At 44.8% G+C, this 26881-nt stretch overlaps 2 protein-coding genes across 6 annotated transcripts in view; one reads left to right on the top strand and one right to left on the bottom strand.

Annotated features, from left to right (window-relative positions):
• RHOQ (ras homolog family member Q) lies at positions 1–26881 on the top strand. The gene is made up of 5 exons (XM_064158372.1): positions 1–203; positions 351–409; positions 19524–19688; positions 20427–20522; positions 21694–26881. Exons 1-5 carry the CDS (start codon positions 62–64, stop codon positions 21847–21849), a joined length of 618 nt encoding a protein of 205 aa, XP_064014442.1. The 5' UTR covers positions 1–61; the 3' UTR covers positions 21850–26881.
• Positions 20294–26881, bottom strand: part of PIGF (phosphatidylinositol glycan anchor biosynthesis class F) — a 43954-nt gene continuing 37366 nt past the window's right edge. For 4 of the 5 annotated variants that reach the window (XM_064158370.1, XM_064158367.1, XM_064158368.1 and 1 more), the window contains exon 6: positions 22005–22410. In XM_064158370.1, the coding sequence (XP_064014440.1) occupies positions 22297–22410 (114 nt within the window). In that variant the 3' untranslated portion in view covers positions 22005–22296. Of the gene's footprint in view, positions 20491–22004; positions 22411–26881 lie in introns of those variants that run through there. The other variant, XM_064158371.1, reaches the window with a different exon arrangement.

The following is a 26881-nucleotide window of genomic DNA, read 5'->3' as shown; positions in this document are numbered from 1 at the left end:
GATGCCGGGGGGCCCGGCGCGGCGGGGCGCGCCCGCGGGGCCATGAGGGCGGGCTCCGGCCATGGCCCATGGCAGCGCGGCGTTCATGCTGAAGTGCGTGGTGGTGGGGGACGGCGCCGTGGGCAAGACGTGCCTGCTGATGAGCTACGCCAACGACGCCTTCCCCGAGGAGTACGTGCCCACCGTCTTCGACCACTACGCAGGTGAGCGGGCGCGGGGCTCGGCGGCCGGCTGTGGCAGCTGCCCTCCCTCCCCTCTTCCATCCCCCAGCCTTACCCCGCCGAGCTAGCGGGGAGGTTGCGCAGGGCTTCGCTCCCCTTCACTCGCTGTGTTTCTTCCCCCCCTCGCAGTCAGCGTTACCGTCGGGGGCAAGCAGTACCTCCTGGGGTTGTACGACACCGCCGGCCAGGTGAGTGCCGAGCGCTGCCCACGGACTCCCGACCCTGTCCCTGTCCCCGTCCCCGTCCCCGTCCCCGTCCCCGTCCCCGCGGCGCTCCTGGCGCCGAAGTTGATCGCAAGGGCTACGGTTCGGGCCGGGCGATTCACAGGGGGGTTGGCTTGGTAGTGCGACTAATAAGAAAGGGCTTTAAAAGAAAGCCATCAGCTCGGCCCGTGTTCCTAAGGGCAGGCGGGCGGAGATCGGCTTTATTTTTAGCGGTCCGTGGCTGGCTCCAGGGAGGGGCGGCTGGGGGCTCCGCGGCATCTGCCGGCGCGGAGGGAGGCGGCGTGCCCGGCCCCTGCTGTGCCAGCGCTTGCAGGGCAACGCGCTGGGCCGGGCATCGGCTCCCACCAGCCCCCCACCCCGGAGTGCCGACCCTGCCGCTGGCCTTCAGGTGGGGGAAATGCGCCTCCGTCAAACGGAGGGAACTTGCAGTCTCCAACGCGTCAGGTCGGGTGGAGAGCAGCCGAACTGCAGCAGCTCGCCGTGTTTACCCTGTACAGCTCCTAGCTGAAAAGAGTTATTCAAGTTACAGGCAGAAAATAATGCAGGGAAATCCTCAGCCACTGCTATTCCAGACAATTCAAGTGATTCATTCGGTTAAGAATGTCGTGGAAGATGCTTTGTCAGTATATATCTCAAGTAACTTCAATGACGGCTAAAATGTTAGATGTTCGGAGGGGTCACCAGCGTAGCGGCTACTTCTTGGGCAGCTCAGTTTGCACAGCACCAAGCAACTCTGTGCTGGGTTAAAGTACTCCCAGCTCTCTGGGAATGCCTTACTGGAAACAAAATAGTTCGTAAAGGGAGGTGCAGGCATTTTCCAAGGAGCTGCAGAGTATATACAGGCATGCTGCATGGGTTTTGTAAAGTTGTGTATTCCCTGTATTAAAAGTTCTTGCGGTGAGAGCATGTGTTTGGTCTCACATGACCTCGCTCATGCTTCCTTCTTGCAAAGAGCAGCTCCTAAGATAATCTCACTGGACTCAAGTAGACCAAGGCTGCGTTTTTGAAAGCCATGTTATTGCTATTCTCAGTTGAACAACTGCTGCCTAAACGAGTGTATGTTTTAAGGGCGACAAAGCTGGTGAAAGGCCTGGAACACAAACCCTGTGAGGAGAGGTTGAGGGAGCTGGGGGTGTGCAGCCTAGAGAAGAGGAGGCTCAGGGGGGACCTCATTGCTGTCTACAACTACCTGAAGGGAGGTTGTAGCCAGGTGGGGGGTCACCTCTTCTCCTAGGCAACCAGCAACAGAACAAGGGGACACAGTCTCAAGTTGTGCCGAGGAAAGTCTAGGCTGGATGTTAGGAGGAAGTTCTTCAGAGAGTGATTGGCACTGGAATGGGCTGCCCAGGGAGGTGGTGGAGTCACCATCCCTGGAGGTGTTCAAGCAAAGCCTGGATGAGGCACTTAGTGCCATGGTCTAGATGACTGGCTAGGGCTGGGTGCTAGGTTGGACTGGATGATCTTGGAGGTCTCTTCCAGCCTGGTTGATTCTATGATTCTATGATCTGCATACAACTTAAGTAAGGGAAGTAGCATTTAACTGAGCTTTCCCATCTTTGTTAGGCCTGAACTGAGTAACACAATCAGTTTCATCGGAATTGTAGGAAATAACCCTGTTTCCAGAAAGCTGATACCCGAGGGGTGAGACTTTCCCAAAAAGCCTGACTTCATGTTTGTCATCTCACTGATGTAAATACAGACTAGTTGAATTAATGCCAGCTAAGTGCAGCTCTTACTACTGTCATAGTCCTGTGCTTCCGTAAAAATAGGTTCCAAACACAGCTTGTAAAACATTGCTTAAGTAGGCTACGAGACGAGTATCCAGTGCTCAGGCAAGTAAAGCATTTGGTTAATAGGCAACTACGTTTCTTTTTCTCCTGAGCCCTGGAAAATGTGAAAGTGACCCTAGTGCTATTGGCTATACATGTATCTTATTTGTGGATGTTGTCTCAAGCTGCTTGTGCTGGCTTGTTGCTATTAATGGGACTGTGTGTCCTTAGCTCTGTGTAACCTTAATCAAGGTGGTCTGTGGTATGCCACTGTGCCTGAGTGTGCTGAGTACAAAACAGAGTGACCTTTGACCTGCTCAAAAGCTACTGGGGTAAACTGGCCAGCCAGGAGCAAAGAGCCGGCAAAGGTACTCCTGTTATACTAAGAAGAACTTATCAGTGTGAAATTGTGTATCTAAATATGTAAGAAATCAGCAAATTCTGACAAGCTGAAATCTATGTTTGGATTGCAGAGCAGTTTCTGATGTATTCAGGACCAGATCTTGCTGGCCTCCTTCAGAGGAGCCTCAGCTCACACAGAATGAGGGAGCTGGAGCACGAGCCCTACAAGGATCAGCTGAGGGAGATGAGGTTGTTCAGCCTGGAGAAGAGGAGGCTCAGTGGAGACCTTATTGCTGTCTACAACTACCTGAAAGGAGGTTGTAGCCAGGTGGGATTGGTCTCTTCTCTCAGGCACCCAGTGACCAACAAGAGGACACAGCCTCAAGCTGTGCCAGGGCAGGTTCAGGCTGGATGTTAGGAAGAAGTTCTACACGGAAAGAGTGATTGGCATTGGAATGGGCTGCCTGGGGAGGTGGGGGAGTCCCCATCCCTGAAGGTGTTTAAAAGGAGGCTGGAAGGTTTAGGTGACAGGTTGGACTCGATGATCCTAGAGGTCTTTTCCAACCTGGTTAATTTTGTGATTCTGTGATTCTAATGAGGCTACCTTTCCAAATGTCTCTGGTCTTGGAAGAAACTCCATTTTAGTCAGATAGGTGGTGCTACTAAAATCTCTGCCACTATCCCCATCCCACTTCAGCATGTTTGGCGATCTGGTGGACATCTGGGACTACCCACAGGAGCCCCATCCCAGTGTCCAGCAGAATTAAGAATGGGAGTCTGTGTGAAGATGCTAGTCCAGCAATTTCATTCAGCTAAAAGCTGTTTCATCAGAGAGCATGCTGACAAGCCTTTCTTCTTGGAGCACTGCGATAACAGAAAGCTTACTTTAAAGCTTAAATATGTTCAGTGAAGAGCAGAAGAGCCACGAGTTGATGGTGCCTTCTCTTGTGTTGAGGAGCCCATGTGCTGCATCTGGTACATGCCTGCCGCTTACACACACTTCCATATGGCTCAGACTCTTTGCTGCTCAAAGTCAGGATTTCTGTGCCAGCATCCATCAGAGTTATTTCTACTTCTGTCATCCCCAAATAGTTTTACTGTAAAATACTGGCCTGCCTGTATCATTTTATCAAAGCCTGGCATTGTGTGATCACTGTGGTATCTAAGCAGTTCAGTCTTCCACGTGTTCATATTGCCAGCTCTGGGTAGAGTACATATGTACAATCTACAGATCTCATTTTGGAGAGGGGAGGAGCGAGGGGGTAAATGCAGCTTCAGGCAGTGAACTACTCCAGCTCCATGCAGATAACCCAGAGCAGAGCCAGGATTAAAGACCTTTTGATTTCTATCTGGCACCCAGCGGGCACATTGCCCCGAAATACTGACTTATCAGTCTGCAGGATCTTTTTAACTTGCATGGTTATGTATTTAGCTTTGGCAGAGGAGTCGCAAGCTTTGGAGTTCATGACATACAGCACTCATTTCTAGCTTGCTTCTTCGTGACACACACAGGTCATGTGCAGTAACTATACTGATGACATAACACCTCATATCTTTGCAAGCTCAAGTTGAGAATAACTCTTATTAAAATCCATTTCCCCCCATGTTATTATATATAGCAGGGAAAAATGCCACTAGCAGTTCACAAACTTCAGTTTATACACAGGCAGACTTTTTCCTCTGTGGGTGTGTTCAGACAGGCTTTGTGTGAAAATACTGAAGCCTCGGTTTGGCAGAAGATAGCCAGTACAGCTGCTGGGCAGTGGAGGTTCTTTGAGCCTATTTGGGTTTGCAGCTGTGGAATCAGGCTCCCGTACCAGGCAAGTGGTTGGGAATTCAGTGCTGGTGGTGTCGGAGTGGACATTCCTCTAGCAATTCCTCCCAGAGGTGGAGCTGGCAGCTCCCATTAGACTGCATGTAGCCTTGTGCTGAGACTGAGTGGGCTTGGAGCGGTTCTTGGTTTCCCCAGGATTAAACTGTGGAGCCTGCCTACATCACCCGGAGCTGGGAGTGACTAAAGTTTAGTTGTGAGGTGCTTGTGATGCCACTGCTTGGATGCCTTTGGCTTTGCAGTGGCCTCTGCAAAGAGAGATTAGCTGCATGTCAGTACTGCTCTTCATTGAGCAGGGGTATGTGGCCAAATCAGCCTGGGACGAGAACAGTGGCTTCATCAGGCTGTTATCTTCACCATGTTGGAGTGCTTCTGAACTAGTTACATGTTGAATGTCATGCCAGCTCTCATGGTATTAAACCTTTCAGAGCAGTACCTGTGAGCACTAATGAAGAGGTGTGCTCCGGTGCGTCCCATTGCCACATGCCAAATGATCAGGAGAAGTCGGGAGATACACAGGAGCTACCTCTTGGGCATTTCACTCCATATTGAAGGCTGCTACTTAAAATGGCAGTTGGGATCCATCCTTCTCTCAGACCATTTTGCTGTGGGGTTTTCATTCATGGTGTGCCTTTCCTCCAGTATGTGCAGTCCACACACAGTAGGAAGCCCTGTTCCCTTTGTAAAGGACTGTCAGCACCTGGAAGGAGGATGGGGTGGATGCAGGAGCCGTGCCTGTGCTGTTCCTGCTGCCCTGGAAAGAGATGCTGAGGCATAGCATGGCTGTCTGGTGCGGGTTTGGCTCCAAGCCAGCAGAGAATCTGGGCAGTGCAGAGCAGAGTGCAGAAGGAGCAGAGTGAATGCTGTGGTGCAGTGCCTAATAGCATTTTTATCCCTCAGTGCCACTTACTGCTGTAATACTAGTGTGGCCTGTTAGGACAAAGCTGAGGTAAACTGTTCCTTGGCTTTCCACTTTTATTTCTCTGCCTGGAAAGGCCAAGTAGGACAAGTTGTACGTCTGCTACAATAAAGCTCTTGGTGCCTTCTCAACTGTTACCAAAACAGTAGCCACAAAACATCCTAAGCACAAGAGCAGACCAAGCCACTTGTTGTGGCTAGTCCTTTCAGCTCAGATACTGATGGCTACTCTGCAGCCACAGCCTCCTTCATCCAGATAAACTGATTTTTTGGTTGTAATGGGGGCCCTATGTTCCAAGCAACTTTATATAGAATTGGTTGGGCTGCTGCTGTGCATGAAGTGAACTCAAATATTAGCAAGATTGGTGCCGGTGTTAAGGTCAGGTGTGAAAATAAAAGTGATTGTAACTGTGAACTTGCCTGTGGGAAAGAGGGGAGTGGAGGTGTGGTTATTAAAATGGATGGACACCAAACTTGGCAATGCTTGCTAGAAACAAACCAAGAAATAGCAGTAATCTTTGTACTTCTTGCTGGCTCTCTGTCTCAGCTGTGGTAAGGAGCCCTGGTCTAGCAGTTACTGCTTCAGTATCCTACTGACGGGAGAGGCAGCTACTGATTGCTTCGTCCATGAAATAGAAATGTTCCTCCTCAGACAACAAAGCCCTTGTGAGTTGCACCTACCACATAGCTGTAGTGCCAGATGCAAACCTGGAATATCAAGCATCACAATGCAGAACCTGCCACCCTTTACTGTTGATTCGTAAACCCTGAAGCCTACAATGTGATTTTGGCAGATCCAAAACTGAAATGTTAGCAGTTAATATCCTGTCCCTGCTCTGTTTCCCCCCTGTGTCTTGCTCCTCCTCCATGCATTTTCCCTTGCTCCCTTTACACCGTCCCAGCCGAGCTGGCAGCTGGTGCTGGGAAGCTGTGAGCTCACTCCCAGCCGACGTGCTGGCCTATGAATAGCTCAGCCTCTGCTGAAGCTGCTCTGATTCAGGATGTTGCCAGCCACAAAGATTTAACAGCTCTGCAGCAACAACTGGATGCATGCAGATAAAATAAAAATGGGCCTAAATTCTCCCTTACAAAAGAAGGTGAAGTGCCAGAGCTTACAATTGCTATATCTAGAGTTCTCTATACAAGTGGTTAAGCAAAGACAGGCTTTCACAAGGAAGGGTATTTGTACCTTCAGATTTGCTTTTGAAAATGGCTTTCCTACAACAATAATAACCCTAGCACAAAGCTTACATTCTAGTGCCTCGTTCTGAGCTGGGACTCAGGCTTTGAAAGCTTTGTAGATTCCCAGCAAGATAGGTAAGCATTATCACCAGACTGGGAGTCTCGGGATGGGACATGCTGCTCTGAGTGCCCAGAAGCGTCCACTAAGTGTATGTTGGAAGCTCAAGGCACTTACATTTCATTTTCAGCACGTGAAAAGCCTCAGTGCACTCTGAACAGGACCACAGAGTCACATTAAAATAAAAGGTATGGGTTGTGTTTGAAAATGCAGATCCAGGATGGCTTCACTGCATTAACACTAAGTTAGTGGTAAACTAAATAGAACCCAAAGCAAACCAAGTTTCAGAGGTTCTCTGAAACTTGCATTTTGTATGTTAAGAACACGGTTTTAGGAAGACTAGTGACCTAGAGAGACTCTAAAACATCATGTAAAATGGTTGTTTTTTTTGCTGGTTTAAGAGTCAGTAGATATCTGTTAGTCTATGACAGGTCTCGCTGAAATTTAATTTCTTTGAAGTATAGAATCACAGAATGTCAGGGGCTGGAAAGGACCTCAAAAGATCATCTGCTCCAGTTCCCCTGCCTGAGCAGGATCACCTACAGCAGATCACACAGGAATGCATCCAGATGGTTCTTGAACATCTCCAGAGAGGGAGACTCCACAACTCCCCTGGGCAGCCTGTTCCAGTGCTCTGTGACCCTCACAGGGAAGAAATTCCTCCTCAGGTTCACGTGGAACCTCCTATGCCTCAACTTCCACTCACTGCCCCTTGTCCTGTTACTGGGCATCACCAAGCAGAGCCTGGCTCCATCCTCCTGGCACTTACCCCTTACATACACTTACCCCATACAGCGACTTCTGTTCAATGCTTTCCAAGCATCACCAGCTAAAAAGGCAATACAAGCAATAATTATTGCTCTTCCAGCACAATGTTGTTGCATACAATCATAGAATCAACCAGGCTGGAAGAGACCTCCAGGATCATCCAGTCCAACCCAGCACCCAGCCCTAGCCAGTCAACTAGACCATGGCACTGAATGCCTCATCCAGGCTTCTCTTGAACACCTCCAGGGACGGTGACTCCACCACCTCCCTGGGCAGCCCATTCCAATGCCAATCACTCTCTCTGCCAACAACTTCCTCCTAACATCCAGCCTAGACCTCCCCCAGCACAACTTGAGACTGTGTCCCCTTGTTCTGTTGCTGGTTGCCTGGGAGAAGAGACCAACCCCCACCTGGCTACAACCTCCCTTCAGGTAGTTGTAGACAGCAGTGAGGTCCCCCTGAGCCTCCTCTTCTGCAGGCTGCACACCCCCAGCTCCCTCAGCCTCTCCTCATAGGGTTTGTGTTCCAGGCCCCTCACCAGCTTTGTTGCCCTTCTCTGGACATGTTCCAGCACCTCAACATCTCTCTTGAATTGAGGGGCCCAGAACTGGACACAGCACTCAAGGTGTGGCCTGACCACTGCTGAGTACAGGGGCAGAATAACCTCCCTTGTCCTACTGGCCACACTGTTCCTGATACAGGCCAGGATGCCATTGGCTCTCTTGGCCACCTGGGCACACTGCTGCCTCATCTTCAGCCTACTGTCTACCAGTACCCCCAGGTCCCTCTCTGCCTGGCTACTCTCCAGCCACTCTGTCCCCAGCCTGTAGCACTGCTTGGGGTTGTTGTGGCCAAAGTGCAGAACCCAGCCCTTGGCCTTGTTCAATCTCATCCCATTGCCCTCTGCCCACCCAAAAAAAAGCCCCAGGAAATCAGAATGGTTTGAGACTTTTTCTTTTGCTCTTTGCTGGAGGTGGGTTTTCTTTAAACCTTTGGACTCCATGCATTCATGTTTCTCTGGGCCTGAGGGGGGTATTAGAATTTTTTTCTTTGATTTAATAGTAAAAAGCCTTTATATAATCATAAGACTCCAAGAACCTGGGCTCTAAAAAACAACATAAAGCCTGCAGTTTTATTGTGGATTACAAACCACATCCTAAAGTGGATGCTTTGGGACAGAATTTCAGGGTTGTTTTTTTAAACCTCCACAATCATCTTTTAACAGAACTGCTCCTCTTCTAGTTAGAGAAATGCAGGGATGAGATGAACCCTGTCTTTTTTTCTGCTCCATTGTGTGGCTTTCTGAGCAGTTTATTGGTTTTGATGGGCTGAATTGTGTTTAGAAAAGATGTGTCTGGATGCTACAAGACACTTTTCAGCAGAGATTATGTCATTCCATGCATTAGTGGCTACTGTCCTCAGCCAGGTTACAGGACTAGAGGAAATGGTTACAAGCTGCACTGAGGGAGGTTCAGGCTGGGTATTAGGAAATAATTCTTCACTGAAAGAGTTGCCAAACATTGGAATGGTCTGCCCAGGGCAATAGTGGAGTCACCATCCCTAAGGGTGTTCAAGCCACATGCAGAGCTGGTGCTTAGGGACATGGTTTGGTGTCAGTCCTTCAGTGACGGATTGAGGGTGGGACTGTGTATTGGGTTTGAGCTGGAGTTAATTCTCCCCACAACATCTTCCTAGTGCTGTGTTTTGCAGGGCTGTAGCTGGGTGTTGATAACACACCACTGCTTTGACTACTGCTGAGCCAAGCACCTAAGCTGTGCTTTTCCAGCATTTTCTCCCCCAACAGTCAGCTGAGGGATGGGCAAGATCATGGGAGGAGACACAGCCAGGCCAGCTGACCCAAACTGACCAAAGGAGTATTCCATATCATATGATGCCAGCTCAGATATAAAAGCTAAGTGAAAGAAGGAGGTGTGCAGACATTCATTGATGGCATCCATCCTCTGGAACAGCCGTTACAGTATTGGAGCCCTGCTTTCCAGGAGTGACCCAGCATCGTCTGCTGATGGGAAGCAGAGAATACAATCTTTGTTTGCTCTTGCTTCTGCATGTGACTTTTGCTTTTCTTCTTACTAAACTGCTTCTGCCTTGACTTGCAGGCTTCTGTTACATTTTGCCTCCCCCCATCCATCTACAAAGGGCAGCGATAGAGCAGCTTTGGTAGCCATATGGCTTCTAGGTAGGGCCAAACCACCACAGATTGGATGATCTTTGAGGTCTCTTCCAACCAGATACGTTCTGTGATTGTGTTTTAGTCCTGCTCTGTGCTGCATCTGTGTTGTGGCATGTGTGCAGTAGCTCTGGGATGGCTGTCAGTTGCTGGTGTGGGTATAAAAATGCAGATGGCAACATTATTCCCCAGAGCAAAGGAACATACGTCAGTGACCTGGGTGTGCTTATTGCTTCAGTTGAAAACAGCACAAACTGGAAGTGCCTCAGGCAGTTTGTACGCTCACTTACATGGAGCTGTGAATTCTACAAGATCAGCTGTAGGATTTAATGCTAGTTACCTCTTGGTCTGATTTCCAGTTGGGATGCAGTGGCAGAGTCAATAAGGAATGGATACCAGGTGTGACCTGGGCTGCATCTTTAGTTGTGACCCACAGGTAGCCCAGCCACAGGTGGTGAGAGGGTATACATATCCCACACTTCAGAAACTGTAGGCCATTTCTCAACTGCCTTAACATCTACTGCAGTGAAACCATCTTACAGGGAGAGACCGAGAGAGCTGGGGCTGTGCTGCTTGGAGGAGACCAAGAGGTGACCTCATCAATGTTCATAAAGATGTGCAGGGTGAGTGCCAGGAGGATGGAGCCAGGCTCTGCTCAGTGATGCCTCATAACAGGACAAGGGGCAATGGGTGGAAGATGAGGCATAGGAAGTTTCAGTTAAGCAGGAAGAGGAATGTTTTTCCCTGTGAGGGTGACAGAGCATTGGAACAGGCTGCCCAGGGGAGCTGTGGAGTCTCCTTCTCTGGAGATATTCAAAACCCACCTGGATGCGTTCTTGTGTGATCTGCTGTAGGTGATCCTGCTCTGGCAGGGGGGTTGGACTGAATGAGCTTTTGAGGTCCCCTCCAGCCCCTGACATTCTGTGATTCTGTGAGTGCTTTACTACATTCTTTAATGGGAACTCTAAGCCCTGAAGTCGAGACTTGACACAAAACAAGGTGCAGAAGATGCTTAGGAACTCCTTCAATTCCAGAGCAGCCAGGAGAAGAGAAGGCTCAGGGCAGACCTCATTGCTGTCTACAACTACCTGAAGGGAGGCTGTAGACAAGTGAGGGCTGGTCTCTTCTCCCAGGCAACCAGCAACAGAATGAGGGGGACTGAGTCTGAAGCTATGCCATGGGAGGTATAGGCTGGATGTTAGGAGGAAGTTCTTCACAGAGAATGATTTGCCATTGGAATGGGCTGCCCAGGGAGGTGGTAGAGTTGCCATCCCTGAAGGTGTTCAAGAAAGCCTGGATGAGGCACTTAGTGCCATGGTCTAGTTGACTGGCTAGGGCTGGGTGCAAGGGTGGCCTGGATGAGCTTGGAGGTCTCTTTTGACCTGGCTGATTCTCTGATTCTATAAAAATCCATCTTAGTAGGCTCAATCTCCCAGCTAGCTATTTCTCTCTCTACAGAAAAGCTTTTCAGGCATGTAAGCAGCTGAACAGTCCTCAAAAATGCCAGAAGGAAAGTTTTGTCAAAAAAACCCAGGAAGTTCCTAATTCACAAACCCTGGGCTTTTTCAATGTATAATTCATACCTCCTTTGAACAGTCCTCCTCACAGGAATTTAGAGATGGATTTAGCTCAGCATCCTTCATTTTTAGAATACAATGGTAGAGCACTTACCCTGCATTCTTGAAGCCTTTTCTAGAGATTAAAAATAGATGCTGAGCCCAAATGGGCAGCTTTTTGCACTCCCTGGGCAAGCTGTGTGGAGAAAGTGCAACAAAACAATTTTTGCTTTCTTTAGAAATGCAAGATATATCCTGAGAAGTTTGTGAAGTCAGAGGGTCTGTACCCTCTGACTTTCCCCCTGCAGCCAGGAAATAATCACCACATCTTGGTTTGTGTGTTTAGAAGCTACTGGCTACGTATGTAGGCAACTGAAAGATCAAATGCTGTGATCAATGTGACATGGCTTGGGGCTGCAGAACAGGACAGACAGACACCACTTGTGCCCTGTGATAGGACAAGGGGAAATGGATGTAAATACAGCACAAGAAGTTCCACCTCAACATGAGGAAAAACTTTCACTGGAGCACTGGCAAAGGCTGCCCAGAGAGGTTGTGGAGTCTCCTTCTCTGGAGACTTTCAAGATGAGTCTGGATGTGTTCCTGTGTGACCTGTGCTATATTATATGGTCCTGCTGTGGCAGGGGGGGTTAGAGTTGATGATGTCTGGAGGTCCTTACAACCCCTAACATCCGGTGATCCTGTGATTTATGGTAATGCTCTCTCAGTCCAAATTGCAGCTTGCCAAATGGTTCTGCATTACTGGTGCCTTGTGAGTGGCAGTGGCAGGAAGCCAGCATCCTGGAGATGCTTCACCCTCCCTCCATGCAAGAGATTACAGTGTAGATAGCCCAGATTCAAAACATTCTGAGAGTTTTTCTAGCCAGGGAAGCAGTTTGTGCTTGGCATGAAACAGTACAGATCACTTGCCTCACTCTCCTTCCCCACCCAAGCATCTCGTAGAATCAGAAACCACAGCGGTGAAGTGCTTCTGGAGCAGGCAGCTGCTCCTGCAGGGTTTGACCAGCTGCAGATCGGCATGGGGAGACAGCAGCATGTGTCCACTAGGGTAACTGAGCAGCTCCTAGGTCCCCGGGGTACAGGTTAGATAGAGCAGGTTGTTGCGGTTCACTTGCTGCCTTTTCTGAATTACTACAGGGGGCCTTATGAAACGGAGATTTATCTTCAGGGAGGAACACTATGAAAAATAAAGCCTTGAAGGATAGCTTTGAAGTGCACTTCAAAAACTAAAGCATGGCAGTTCACCCTGAGAGAGTACTTCAGACTGTCATTACCAATCCTTGCTGTGAAATGGGATAAAACTTGGGATTTCAGCTGAAGTTTGTTCTGCAGAAGCCAGACAGTTACATATGTGTGCCTCACTGAGACCCTCCGAGTAGCAGTAGTAATTACCCTTCACTGCATGAAGGTTGGATTCCTCTAGCAACTCTGCCTGGTGTCTATTTTTGGCTTCCCATCTGAAAACAGATGGTCGGGAGGGAGAACCTCTTAGGATTGCTGTTGTAAGCTGTGAAATCAACAGATGGTTGCTAACACAGAGATCACAAACCTGGAGTTGTTGAGCTCCAGTTTTAATTCCAGTGGTGCAAACCTTATTTCATTCCCTCCTCTCCACTTTCTACCCTCTCAGAATAGAAAAGAAAAAGGAACAGCCTTATCCTTTGTTTATCAGAGTATGTCAGTGTGACTGAACTGGAGATGTATTGTTAACATTTCGTTCCTAAGCTGCAAAACACGTAAAACCATTAACAACTTTCACCAGAGTGTAAAACTACGGGCCTGGATTATCATGACCTTGCAGAGGGCCTCTGCCACAGTATTGATGACATACCAGAATTTGGGTTCTCCTGTTCGCTTCAAGACACTAGCACTGGTATTTGCCAGGGAGAAAAGGCAAAAGAAGAAGAAACCAGTCTAGGTTAACATCTTTTGTACTTGCAGCAGCAGGTGTGAGAGAGGTGAATTTCCTCACAGTCAAGCCGTGGGAAGGTATTTACTACAGCTGACGTCTCCAGTTGTCTTTCATCTCTCCAAATTGGATAGACATTCTAATACCACTCCAGAGGAGAAAGAGGCCTGTGGTATCACATTACTGAGAGAGAGCTAAGGATCTCTGTCCTCGTCACTTTCATTTGGCCAGAGGGGAGCATGATGCCACAGACAAGCAGTTACTGCCCTGGTACTACAGGATCTCAGTATGACTGCACCTCTTACTTCTAGTTTCTAATAAATACAAGGAGATAATAGTGTTGGTTTTTTTTTTTTTTTGTGGATCAAGAAGGTTGTCCAGAAAGTACCAGACTTAATTTTGTCATTTTTTTGGGTGAGTTTTGTTTGTTTTTTTAGTAGCCCACTGCAGATAAGCTATGTACATGAAAGGCTTTTGGAGTGCTTTGCAAAGACTATGCATTATTAAGCTATCAAACCCCTATGGATGGGCAGATGGAAGTAGGGAGAGGATAATAATTTGCTCAGGGCTATACATTGTGACAGTGGCAAAGGTAGGAATACAGTTTGGATGTTGTTAACTATGGCTTTCAGCTGATATACATAGAAAGCTTTAGTTTAAAATCAACTGTACAACTTGAACTTTGTCACTGTATTCTGCTTTTAGAATTGCAGTACTGTTTTTCAGTTTGCATGCAAGAAGTTCCTCTGCTTTTGAGCAGGTAAACACCAGGAGAAGAAATAGCCAAAATTTGGACATGTTAAACCCACTTGAACATCCAAATTATAGTGATACTCTGTGATTCAGTATTCAAGTACATGGCAGCAGAAAATCTCAGAGAGGCAGATTATGGTTTAAGGTGAATCTTGTAGAGTAGGATTATAGGTTGGACTTGGTGATCTCGGGAGTCTTTTCCAACCTGGTTGTTTCTGTGATTAGGTACTGTGGCATGGAGAAAGAGATCTCAAGGAGAGATTTTAAGGAGCTAAGATAAAGGCAATGCTAGAATACTGTGGAATGTCAGAACTTGGGTGAAATGAAAATGTAAAAGTATGAATTTCCATTCTCCCCTCTTAAAACAAAACCCCCAGACAATTCTTCCCAGTTTACATTTGAGAAGCCAAATCAAGTCATTAGCTCCTTCATCTCTTCTCCCATATCTGGCAGCTGTCCTGGGTTACCACAGATAGTAAGTAAATGATGGATGTTGTGCTGCAATGTCCCATCTTTTATGGGAGATCGCAGCTCCATAGAATGTTCAGTAAGCAAACATTCTCACATCTCAATTGTTTAGCGTTGCCACAGCTCTCATATTTTCAGCCTGTTTTTCTATCTGTATTCACCTGCTCCAGCAAACAGTTTTGTTTTAAAGTCCAGAGCATGTTGAAGAATGGGTCATTTCACTCATAGGCTGGAGCTTTTGAGACTTGTGCTGCAAATTTTGATCTTTGCTGGCTTTCTTGCCCATCCTATTCACACTCTTAAAATACTCTGGTTAAATGCCTTTAAATATTTTTAATGACTAAATATACATGCATTGCCTCCTCCAATTAGATCAGAAGTCTGACTGCTGTGCACTGTGGTATGTGCACTCAAATTGGAATTTATGTTGACCAGCTAGGATAATTACATTTTGTCATTGCATTTCATTTTAGAATCAACCACATAGATTTCCCTTACACCAGGTTCAGGAAATAAATCATAGCTGAAGCAATCAGATTTTTTCAGGCTTATCTAATACCCAGTCTAAATTCATTTGGCATTTCTGATTCTTCTTCTAGGTGCAGCAGTCACTAAGGTCCAGTACATCAGAGAAAGTTTTCAGGTTTGATTGCTATTTCTGAGAGGCTGTTGGGGAGCAGGAGTCTAAGTATAGATGGCTGTGCTGGTTTGAGGCTAATTCACACCTTGAGTACCGTGTCCACTTCTAGGCCCTTCAGTTTAAGAAAGATGTTGGGGTGCTTGAATGTGTCCAGAGAAGGACACCAAGGCTGGTGAGGGAGCTGTAGTGCAGCCCTGTGAGGAGAGGATGAGGGAGCTGGGGGTGTGCAGCCTGGAGAAGAGGAGGCTCAGGGGAGACTTCATTGCTCTCTACAACTACCTGAAAGGAGGTTGTAGCCAGGCAGGGATTGGTCTCTTCTCCTAGGCAACCAGTGACAGAACAAGAGGACAGTCTCAAACTGCACCAGGGCAGGTTCGGGCTGGATGTTAGGAAGAAGCTCTACACGAAAAGAGTGATTGGCATTGGAATAGGCTGCCCAGGGAGGTGGTGAAGTCCCCATCCCTGGAAGTGTTTAAGAGGAGGCTGGATGAAGCACTTTGTGCCATGGTTTAGTTAATTAGAAGGGTTAGGCGATAGGTTGGACTTGATGACCCTGGAGGTCTTTTCCAACCTGGTTAATTCTGTGACTCTGTAATTGGAATATTTTCATGAGAGAAATTAGATCATTGGTTGTGAAAAGAAAATACTGATGAAGTCTGTGTCATTCACTGGTTTGTTGAAAGGGATATAAACCCAAAATTTAAATTATTTGTCCCTCTTTGTTCTGGGACACTTCTTCTGTTTGCTTCCTATTTGCTCTAATATCTTCCACTATCATGTATCAAGTTAAGTTTGCTGGGTGATTTGGTTTCTATCTAGGAAGGACTGAGAGATCAAGAAATAAAAGAGGCTTGGAGCCCCTTCTAGGGCAGTCTGGGAGGGAATTTGGATTTCTGTATTATTTGTATATAATTGCAAATACTTGTAAATACATTGTGCATATATGCTTGTAAATTTAGCTTTGCTGTCAACAGAGCTTTATCTTACTTCCAAGCCATCTGAGCTGGTCTGGTAAATTTCAGTAGTGTGTGGGGGGAAGTCTCTCAACCTACCACAATGGCCCACTAGAGGCAGGTAGCATTTAAGCTAGAGTCTGTCTTACCAGGACTCAGGATCAGTCTAATTGTGTGGTGGGAGGCTTTATTACAATTACCTGCCATTATTAATATCAATACAAACCTGATTTTCATAGCACAAACAAGGTTTAAAGGAGAGCCTGGCAGTGCTGATTTGTTTCAAGCAGCAGGACTGGTAGGCAAAGCCATATCCTCTGTTAATTTAAGTTAGTGCAAATGCAGTGAAATCACTGTAATGCATAGCATGGATGTATCCATGTTATATGCAATCACACTGTACTCTCCTTCAGTTTAACTTTTCAGTTACACAGGTTTGAACCCACATCTTGCCCAGTGCAGAGCAAATGGTAGAAATCAAAAGGCATATAAATAGATGCAGAAGTAGGAAAGGAGTCCATCAGTTCACACATGCTTTAGGACACAGTACCGTGGCTCACTACCAGCTGATAGGTGGTGAAAATAGAGCACAAACCCTATGTGTAGAGGCTGAGGGAGCCTGGAGGAGGCTCAGGGGTGACCTCATTGCTGTCTACAAATTCCTGAAGGGAAGCTGTAGCCAGGTAGGGTTGGTCTCTTCTGCCAGGCAACCAGCAACAGAACAAGGGGACACAGTCTCAAGTTGTGCCAGGGGAGGTATCGGCTGGATGTTAGGAGGAAGTTGTTGGCAGAGAGAGTGATTGGCATTGGAATGGGCTGCCCAGGGAGGTGGTGGAGTCACCATGCCTGGAGGTATTTAAGGAAAGACTGGATGAGGCAGTGCCATGGTCTAGTTGATTGGATAAGGCTTGGGGATGGGCTGGACTGGATGATCTTCGTGGTCTCTTCCAACTTGGTTGATTTTATGTTGGGAAGTAATGTTCATTACCAAGATGTAGCAAAATGTACAAGGAGTTGCAACCAATGAGATTGAAAAAGATAAACTAAATAGGAATGTTTTGAAGTAAACTATGCAAATGGAATCAGAAAATGATTAGCATTTGCTAATATGCATATGCAGTCTGAAATGAGATGTTTCAAGGTCAGTGATCTAACAGTAATTTCTGGTGATGGTGGAATCATGGAATCATAGAATCAACCAGGTTGGAAGAGATCTCCAAGATCATCCAGTCCAACCTATCCCCCAGCCCTATCCAGCCAACCAGACCATGGCACTAAGTGCCTCATCCAGGCTTTTCTTGAACACCTCCAGGCACAGTGACTCCACCACCTCCCTGGGTAGCCCATTCCAATGCCAATCACTCTCTGGGAAGAACTTCCTCCTAACATCCAGCCTAGACTTCCCCTGGCACAACTTGAGGCTGCATCCATTTCAGCATTTAATGCAGACAGTATTCTAGTTATGTTAATTATTTACTAGCTATTCCAGGGAACTAGTTGTTCTAGCTATTTACTAGTTATTCTTGTAACCCAGATGTGAGAATTTCAGAAATGCTCAGTGCAAGGGAGGCAGCTGGTAAGTCATAGAGCTTAAGACTAGATTACTTTAAAAGAAAAACTTACTAATATCCCAAATAGTTTTGCAGAGCTGAATTTGAGAACAACTAATGGATCTGCCTGCATGTTTCTGCATGCAAATTCTGTACTCCAGGGACCCATGTAATTTGTAGTTGGACAGCTTCTTACAGGGTTTGGATCTCCACCCCAGAAAACAGTGGCAACCCTGAATAGTTTCTAACTATATTCAGTGGAAGGGAAATGTAAAATACAGGTTTAAAAACCAAATTGAATGTGCAAGAGTTTCAGGATGGATGTTGCCATGTTCTTAAACTTACTTCTGCTTTCTAAGACAAATGTTCACAGATGTAGAAGAAAGATGGTTACTGTTGTTTCTCTTTTGAATCAGTGTGGGAGCCTAAGACTAGCAAGGAAAAGAGATGATCTTCAAAAAGGCCTATCAAATGTTGCAGTTTCATAGCAGTTACCTAGGTTGTGAAACTAGAAGCCTGTGTTTACAGATAAGCATGCTCTACCTTGTTGATAAAACTTTATATAGAAGGCTGCCAGTAGAGTGTATAATCCAAGTGGCACATGACAATACTGATCACAAAACAGAAGAGTAAATAGACACTGAAGAGGACTGGCCAATGGTCACCTCCTTGCTAGCACAGAATTTCCTCCAGTGTTTGCATTTTCTCCATGGTGTCCCTCTTCCCATACCCTATTGACTTAAAATGAAAAGATTGGTCTAACAGGACCTGTTCTGAAATTCTAGTGACACCATCTTTAAAACTTAACAGTCAATGGAGGTGTTTTGGTTTGGGGTTTTTTTGTTTGTTTTTTTGAGGGTGCAATTCTAGGTTAATAATTTGGTAATGTGATGGTTGCCAAGGAAACAAAAAAAATCAATTTTCTGGCTCATTTCAAACACGGAATTGAATTAAATTTCTGTCTCTACATTTAATGAAATCGTTCCAGTACTTGTGAGATTTAATTAAGATGGGGAGCTTACAGAGGGAGGAGGGAGGATGCTGCAGCAGCTGTAATAAATTGGTGTTTATCGTGGAAGGGAATGCATAAAACCAGTATTCTTCATTGTCTCTGCAGTGTCTGGGTTCAGTCTTAGTTATCTGTTAAAAAAAAACCAACAACCCCCCAAAAAACCTAGAAAGCCTGAGATGGAAATGGTAAGGCACAGGTTCACTACCATGGACCAAAGGAAGCCTTGGAGAGAGAAGCTGGGGTATGTTTCCTCCTGCTCTTAGCTAAAGAAAAAAAATGTCAGAATCCACTTTGTCTCATGCTGGAGAGAGCTCCTGATTTACAGTAAGGACAGTGCACCTAGGCACCCCTGTTGCTACAATGCTTCATGCCCTGGTGGCAGGACTGGTGGCTTTAAATGACCCAAAGAGTAATCTTTTCACACTAGATTCCCCCTACAAAGGGCATTAATGTCCCCCTGAGAGTGTTCTTGACCCTCAGTGTCTGTTCCTTCTCCCCTTTTCTAAGCTTAGTTACAGAAAGCAGAGCCTGGGCAAAAAAGGTCCCTTCTGATTCTTATTTCACCTGCCCTGATCACTATCAACAGGACAGAAAGGCTTATAACAGGTAGAAAGAAAGTTCTAAGGAGGGCCTTAAATATCCCCCCCCCTACATGTGATCCAAATGAGAGTATTTAAGTTCCTTAACCTAGCCTAGCTTGTGTAACCTGCATAGCCCTGTAGCAGTCACATCTGTGTCTTTCTCTCTGGGTGAACAAATGCTAACCCTTGATCTAGACGTTTGATCCAGAAGCCTTTTGGTTTGGGCTACTTTTCCATGTGTAAACTTTTCATAGTACAGTCTTCTGTATATTGTCATACAGAAGGAAGTGCCTATCATTAGTAACAGACCTTTCAAAATATTTATAGTCACACAGAGTTACACTCGGATGCAGATTTTGTTCTGACTGCCTCACTAACCTGGAATAGTTGTAAACACTCAGAAAGTTTGCTGCAACAAAAATCCTGAGCTATGAATGCATTTTCTGAGTATAGCTGGTAAAATTATCAAACTAAAAGCATCAAGTGCACATTGCAGATAACAGAATTTTTCTTTCTCAGGAAGACTATGATCGTCTGAGACCTTTATCTTATCCTATGACCGATGTCTTCCTTATCTGCTTCTCAGTGGTAAACCCTGCTTCATTTCAAAATGTGAAGGAAGAGTGGGTACCGGAGTTGAAGGAATATGCACCTAATGTTCCCTTTTTACTAGTAGGAACACAGGTATATCTGCTTCTGTTCTACTTTATTTAAACACTTCAGATGATTGTATGGTTCCTTTTCTTTGGCCCAACAGGACCTGAGCAGCAGCTCCTTCTGGTTTTGAAGAAACAATCTCAACAAGTGGGAGAAAATAACCCAGATCTGTGTTGCTCTGTAATGAGCTGCCCCCTGTTTTGTTAAAATGCATGCATTGTAAACAGAGTAGCAAGACCAGCTCCATATCTCCCTGTGACTTTCTATGAAGTCATGAAATTTATGGGATAAAATATTCTCTTCATACCAATGTTACTGGAATTACTTGTGTCTAAAACTACTGCTTCAGTGCATATTGGGTATGACCAAAGGAGCAAGGGGAAAAGTGAGACATCTTCCTTTTGCTTCTCATGGGCAGGGGACTGGGTTTCAGTAACAAATGACCCACATACTGGTATTATGTTTGGGTGAATCTTTCTGCCACTGCTGAATACACATTCTGGTATTGCAAGATGATCGCACCTAGTAAGAGGTAATGGACAGAATAAACATTTGTTCCCTCTGGATTAAAGGTAGTAGTTCACAACTGAAGTTTACAGGGCTTTTGGATCAGGGAGGGTTCTTGGTCTGAATCATGACATGACTCCATTTTTATATATGTAACACGCCATTAAATAATTCTGCTTTTGAAAAAAGAGAGCATCATAATCTGTTGACTTTTGTTTAGAGAAAGTATTCCAACATGACTGCCATCTCTCTTGTTAGATTGATCTTCGTGATGACCCAAAAACTCTGGCAAGACTGAATGATATGAAAGAGAAGCCAGTATCTGTGGAGCAAGGACAGAAATTAGCAAAAGAGGTAAACTGGATACCCTAAAATGAAACCAAGTAGCAAAGAAGCAAAAAAACCCAAACCATTTCCAATTGACTTTTTCTTGCTTTACCACACTGCCCATTTCTTCTACCAGTCAAAGTATGAAACCTCAGTAATAGTATTTACATCACTGAATACAGTGAACTAGCAGAGTGCTATGTAATAGCACTTCCCTTGTAGGGAAGTTCTAACTTTCTGTGTAGACATTTAAAATCTACCTAAGAATTAGACAGAAAATTAAAATCATAAGAGTGGTTGAGGTTGGAAGGGAGCTCTCCTGCTCAAGCAAAGTGTTGGAAACAACTTTAAGGCGTTACTTGATAATAATGCTTTGCTAGCACTGCAAGGATAGTGCTTATCAGGACACTTTGAGTCTTATTTTTGCAATGTAAATTGGTCATGTCATTCCCTAGTTCTTTTTTGCTGTTTAATTATCAAAACAAACCTTGGGCTCCCACTGCCAGTCCACAAAGCTTATTTAATATGCTTCCTTTGTAAACCAAGTCAACTCAAATACATTCTGCATCACAGGATGTCAGGGGTTGGAAGGGACACAAAGAGATCATTGAGTCCAAACCCCTTGCCACAGCAGGACCACACAATCTAGCTCAGCTCATAGAGGAATGCATCCAGACAGGCCTTGAAAGTCTCCAGACTCCACAACCTCTCTGGGGAGACTGTGCCAGTGCTCTGTGGCACTTACAGTAAAGAAGCTTCCCCTTGTGTTGAGGTAGAACCCCCTGTGCTGGAACTTACATCTATTGCCCCTTGTCCTCTAACAGAGAGCAAGTGAGCAGAGCCTCTCTCCCTCCTGACCCCCAGCCCTCAGATATTTATAAATATTTATTAAACCCTCTCAGTCTTCTCTTCTGTACACTAAACAGCCCCAGGTCCCTCAGCCTCTCCTCATCAGGCAGTGCTCCAATCCCCTAAACATCCTCCTAGCCTTCCGCTGGACCTTCTCCAGCAGATCCCTGTTCCTCTTCAACTGGGAAGCCCAAAACTGATCATTGAGCGAGATGCACATGCTGATAACGTTTCTAGATCACAGCCTAGTGTTCTGGTGTCACTGTAAGAAAAAAGGAATGCAGAAGTGCACAGATAGGACTGAACAGGTGAAGTATACTGCTATTGAATTAACTTGTTTTCTTGACAGATAGGAGCCTACTGCTATGTGGAGTGTTCAGCTTTAACACAGAAAGGACTGAAGACCGTTTTTGATGAAGCTATTTTAGCCATTCTAACTCCAAAGAAACACACAGTAAAGAAGAGAATAGGCTCAAGATGCATAAACTGTTGTTTGATCACGTGAGAGACATTTGACAACGGCCAAGCTTACTGTGAAATTCTACTGAATTTAAATACAATGCATCAAGTACGCAGTGGACTTGTTACAGGTTTGAAAGCTAAAACTACAATTCTGCCTTCTATAACCAGTGAACTCCAGAGGAATAACATCAAATTCAATTTGTAATAAGTCACCACATCTGTTAACAAATATTTTATTCAGACTGGAAGGTACAATCTCAGGGTTACACAGTCTAGAGGAAGCAAAAACCGCACCATGCTGAAACAGCATCTATGTGATTTTACTGAGTGGAGATGCTTGGCCTGGAATACTGTAAATTGATTGGAGTATCTTCTGCTTTGACTATATATATATATATATATACACACACATATATATTAAACCCCCCAAACTTTTGCACAGTCTCTATAGAATCTGCACAAAGAAATACCTTGTTTCTCTTTGCTCCAGTTATCTGCTTTTGTATGTAAGCTGCTTCCGGTTCCAGTGTATCCACAGAGGTGCAATAATCAGACCAGCCATATAGCCAAAGGTAGCTCCAAGGGAACAGGAAATGGGCCATACCTGAGGGGAGAGCAGACAATGAGGAAAATGGTGGTGGTTTTTACACTTCATGAGCACAAGTTGTCAGTGTGCCCTAGGTACCAAAAGACAGTACACTGCAAGTCTAATCTAAATCCTGACGCGCTCAACCCAAAACGCCCAAAGTGTAACAATCACCTTCATGAACACTAAATGCTGCTGTACTGGTTTTAATATGCATTAAAATGTAACCAGACTTCTGGCTACTGCAGACTTTGGTTCAATATTCCTAAAACTATCTGCAAAACCTCCTAAGTATTTCCATCCCCTGAGGTGTTCAGCTAACCTGACTTCCCGTTCTGCTGCACACATGTGGAAGTGTACGGATCTCTTGGTGATAGATCCTTCCCAGCGCTTAAGGTACTCTTAAACTTTCAGAAGTGTGTGTAACTGAACTAAATTCAGCAAAGGGCAGAGACTGAGATGGACAGAGGGGGTTTCTCCCTTTTTTATTTTGTTTTGAAAAGCAGGCAGAGAAATGAATTTCCCTCTGGTTGGCACTAGGGAGAGAAGATAAATTTGGAAGCTGACTGAACATCTTGCACCCAGTTCAGTAAACACATAGTAAGCCATCTAAGTTAAAGATAGCTTTAATTATAAGCTCTATTTCCTAGTATAAGGAACAGGGAACTGACTCAATACAGCTGACCCACTTTCACAAACCATCTAGTACCGAGGCACAGAAGTAATGGGACTCTCCCTCCACCCCTTTTTATTTTTAAATTGGTGTTGATTTGCAGGGAGGAGTGGCCAAAACCAAACTTCCCTAGACTGTCTTCAGATGTAGCTTTTATTATCAGTCAGCTACACACTGTGCTTGATGAAAGTCTCAACTAAGTTGATGATTAAAATATTTACTGTAGAATACACTAAATTCCCATTCCACTTCAACCTTCTCCTTTGCATATTTTCTTGGCAAGGACAGTTTTGCCCTTCCTGCCATGTAGTGCATTTCCACCTTCTATAGTACTTGAGACTGAGAAATGCACTAGAAGCTAGAGAAAACACTCACTTCTTTTCTACTTCATTTTGACTTGCAACTCAATCATAGCACATTAAGGTAATGGTACTGGTTCCTCTTTTCATTAATCTTCCTATCTCTTGATTCTTCTCTGCATTATTACTTGGAAAAATACATTTATTCACATCCTTTGACCATGGGAATTTTAGGTAGGAATAACAGTAATGTATTTTATCTTTTGCTATTTCATCTTCACATTCCTCAGCATTTGCAGTTTCATATATGATTTGGAGGTCTTAAGGAGTGTAGCAAAGATGACTATAAACAAGGTGCCTTAGGTACTCTTTATTGACCTTGTTTCATTCTTCCATTTCCAGAAATTCTGTCTCTGCTGCTTGTTTTAGTTGCTGAATATTTTTGCTGTTGCCTCTCAAACCAAAGACTTGCTTGTTTTCATTCACTGAACAGTGGTGGTGTTGATCTTACATAAAGAGCCTTGAGATCCTTTGGCATGGTAAGATATTATATATATTTAAAACTCATGTGAGTTTGTGGCCTTGGCTAAACTTACACTTCAGGTGGATCTTTTCAACTTTTAAATGAAATGTAATTAAGTTACTTCTAATGTTTTGCATATTATGTGTCACAAAGCAAAATCCCTGCAGCCTCTGCCACTCACTCAGCAATGGTGGGTTGGAACAGGAGTCATACTTTCTTACCCACTGATAAAGTGAAATACCACTCCAGTATGTACAGAACTATGGACAGAGGCTCCATAACTCAGTGGCCTTTTACATCAAATTCTCTTGCGTGATCAATGATCCTTCATTACATTTTACCTACATTAGGTGAACCTGTAGTTGCCTGATTGCTTTCCAGAAGCATAGGTAGATGTTGGACTTGGAATTGTTCCTCTTTCCTTTACAGACAATATCCCCGATGCCACTCTGACTGTATCTTTTACTATTCTGTGTATAGTGAGTACTTGTTGGTATGATTAAAAGGATCTCTGATGATTGTTGTAGCTTCTTTTCCCTGACTGAACTGCCACATTATCTTTTCAAGTCACGTTAACTTTTAACAGTAATGATGCCTCTGTTTGTCTTCTAAAACACTGAATTTTTGCTTTGCTTTTTAAAAATTAGTGTCACTTTGCAGAAGTTTCAGGCAGTCTCGCTTACTGACACAAGTCTCTGACCTCTGAAATCCAACCCTCACCAATAGCAGCTGGCAGAGTAGGTGGCAAAGGCAAGAAACCACATAATATTGCCTCACTGTCTATGAGTGAGACCGAAAAGACAGTTCCCCTCATCCCTTCTAGTGTCACAGAACAGAAGGGTACTAGGCCAGGCACTCATGCTGGTCAGCCAGTCTAAGCAGTTCTGAAGGCAGTTTGATTGTCCATCTGAAAACTCCCTAAGCACAGGAGTTAAACACTTGGATTTAGAAGCATTGCTAATCTTATGCTATCTTCTGTAATCTTCAAGGCAGGGCAAGAACCTCCTAATGAACAGGTAACGATACTAGTTCTGCACCTTTTATTCTTGACCACTGGCCTTTTGGCTACATATAGCTAGATGCACCTATGGGTCTATTTAAAGTGACAAGCTACTGAAGGCAGATTGCAGTGTGTCTCTTAAGCATGTCAGCTAAACTAACAGACCCTGCATATGTTTTTTTTCTGTCTATGAAAGTGGGTAGCTTTATTTCGCATTAGCAGCTGACCTAATTTCTCTGAGACCCCATCACATTCTACTGGACCTTATGAAGTGAATTTGGCTTGCTGGATCAGTCTGCTTTTGCCCTGTCTTTCATATTATCTCTCAAACTTGATTCACCTTCCCTGACTTAGTATGAAGTGCCTCTATGTGATAAAAATCCAAGCAGCTAATATGTGTCTGCCTGTTGCAAGACACTCCATTCTCTTCAAAAACTTGCAACACACCCCTCTTATTCCCTGGCAACTATTCAGATCAGTTTTTCCTACTCTGTGCCCCCTTCTGTTTTAGGGTAGCTGACATACTCTACCCCAGTACTGATATCACATCCAGGCTAGGTCAGCAGCAGGGGATTAAGATGTTAGGTAATGTTGCCTAACTGCACTTTTTTTGAGGGGAAGGAAGGTTGATCTGGAGAGAGCAGTGTGAGGAGCACAGGATACAGGACAGTTCAGGAAACCATCGTGCAGTGTCTTGGCTGTTCAGCAGCTAGAAAGCATCAGCTACCATCCTCACAGCCTAATAGAGTCAGTTTACTTACCAAATGCATGTGCGAAAGGGGCAATTTTAACAACCTGTGTATGAGTCCTAGGAATCTGAACAGCAGCTTGGCAAAAGCAGATCTCCATCTACATGCTTAACAAGCACAAAAATGGCATTTTAAAGGACAAGGCATGAGCCAGTGGATAATACAAAGTAATCCTGACCTGCAATTTGTTTATATAAATTTTCTTTTTACCTATTCATCTGGCAACAGTAATAGGACTTAGCAGAGATTTCTCTAGGATGGCTAGACACTGCAGAACTGCAAGGTTTCTAGTATGTAGTAGAACTCATTTTAAGAAAAAGGACTCAAACTAGGGATTTTCAGCCTTTCAGGACACAGACAGCTGGTTTCCTCAGCACTCTTGAGAACACTTACAAACTTAGGTGAGAATGCTTAGCATATTGCATGGAAAAGCAGAGCACATTGCAGGATCCCAGCAAGGTATCTAGCTCTGCTGTACTATGCATGTAGCTAGTTAAACCAGAATTATGACTGCATGACAATTTTGTCATCTATTACAAGTTTCTAACTCGCATCCCATGCAGTGGCAATTATGTAGACATTGATAAAGATATTAAGGCCAGATTCTTAACAGGCCAGAGCAGCAACACCCTAATGTTTTTGAAAATACTATAAAGTGAGCAGCTGGCTGATGGAACTTTAATTATACAAATGCAAACAGAGTGGGTCCATCTGCTGTACTTAAGTTTCTTATTTTGTTGTTTGGGTTGGGTTTTTTTCCTTCATTAGGAAACTGATCTCATTCTTTAGGTGAGTGCTTTTTCTCCCATACCTGAACTAACTTTTTTGGTATGCTTACTATTTCAAAAGATTAATTTCTGACTGTCAATGAGAAAGCTATGTGATGGTTTTTTTGTTTCATCTTAAAACTGAATAAATGAGCACAATTACTTTCTCCTTCTAACATGCCTTAAATTCCTGATTGTTTAGTCTGTACTGCATAAAAAATTTCAGTACATGCCTTTTAATCTGTTTAGGTTGCATGTACATGTTAACTGAAAGTGTCTTAACACATTGTACAGAATGTGTGTGTTGACAAGCACATGCAAAGGAAAAGAAAGTGTGAGGTGGTTTTTCAGGCTGGTATTTGTTACTAGAGGTTGGTTTTGTGGATCTGATTTCTGAAGTTACAGCAAGCTTAACTGCTTTTTATCTCACCATCAACGTTTACATTAAGGTAACATTAAATAAACAATGATAACCGGA

The sequence above is a fragment of the Pogoniulus pusillus genome, chromosome 18 (genome assembly GCF_015220805.1).
Source record: "Pogoniulus pusillus isolate bPogPus1 chromosome 18, bPogPus1.pri, whole genome shotgun sequence".
NCBI classification, from domain to species: domain Eukaryota; kingdom Metazoa; phylum Chordata; class Aves; order Piciformes; family Lybiidae; genus Pogoniulus; species Pogoniulus pusillus.
Note: the sequence above shows the minus strand (reverse complement) of the source record. Positions and strands in the feature narration are given on the sequence as shown.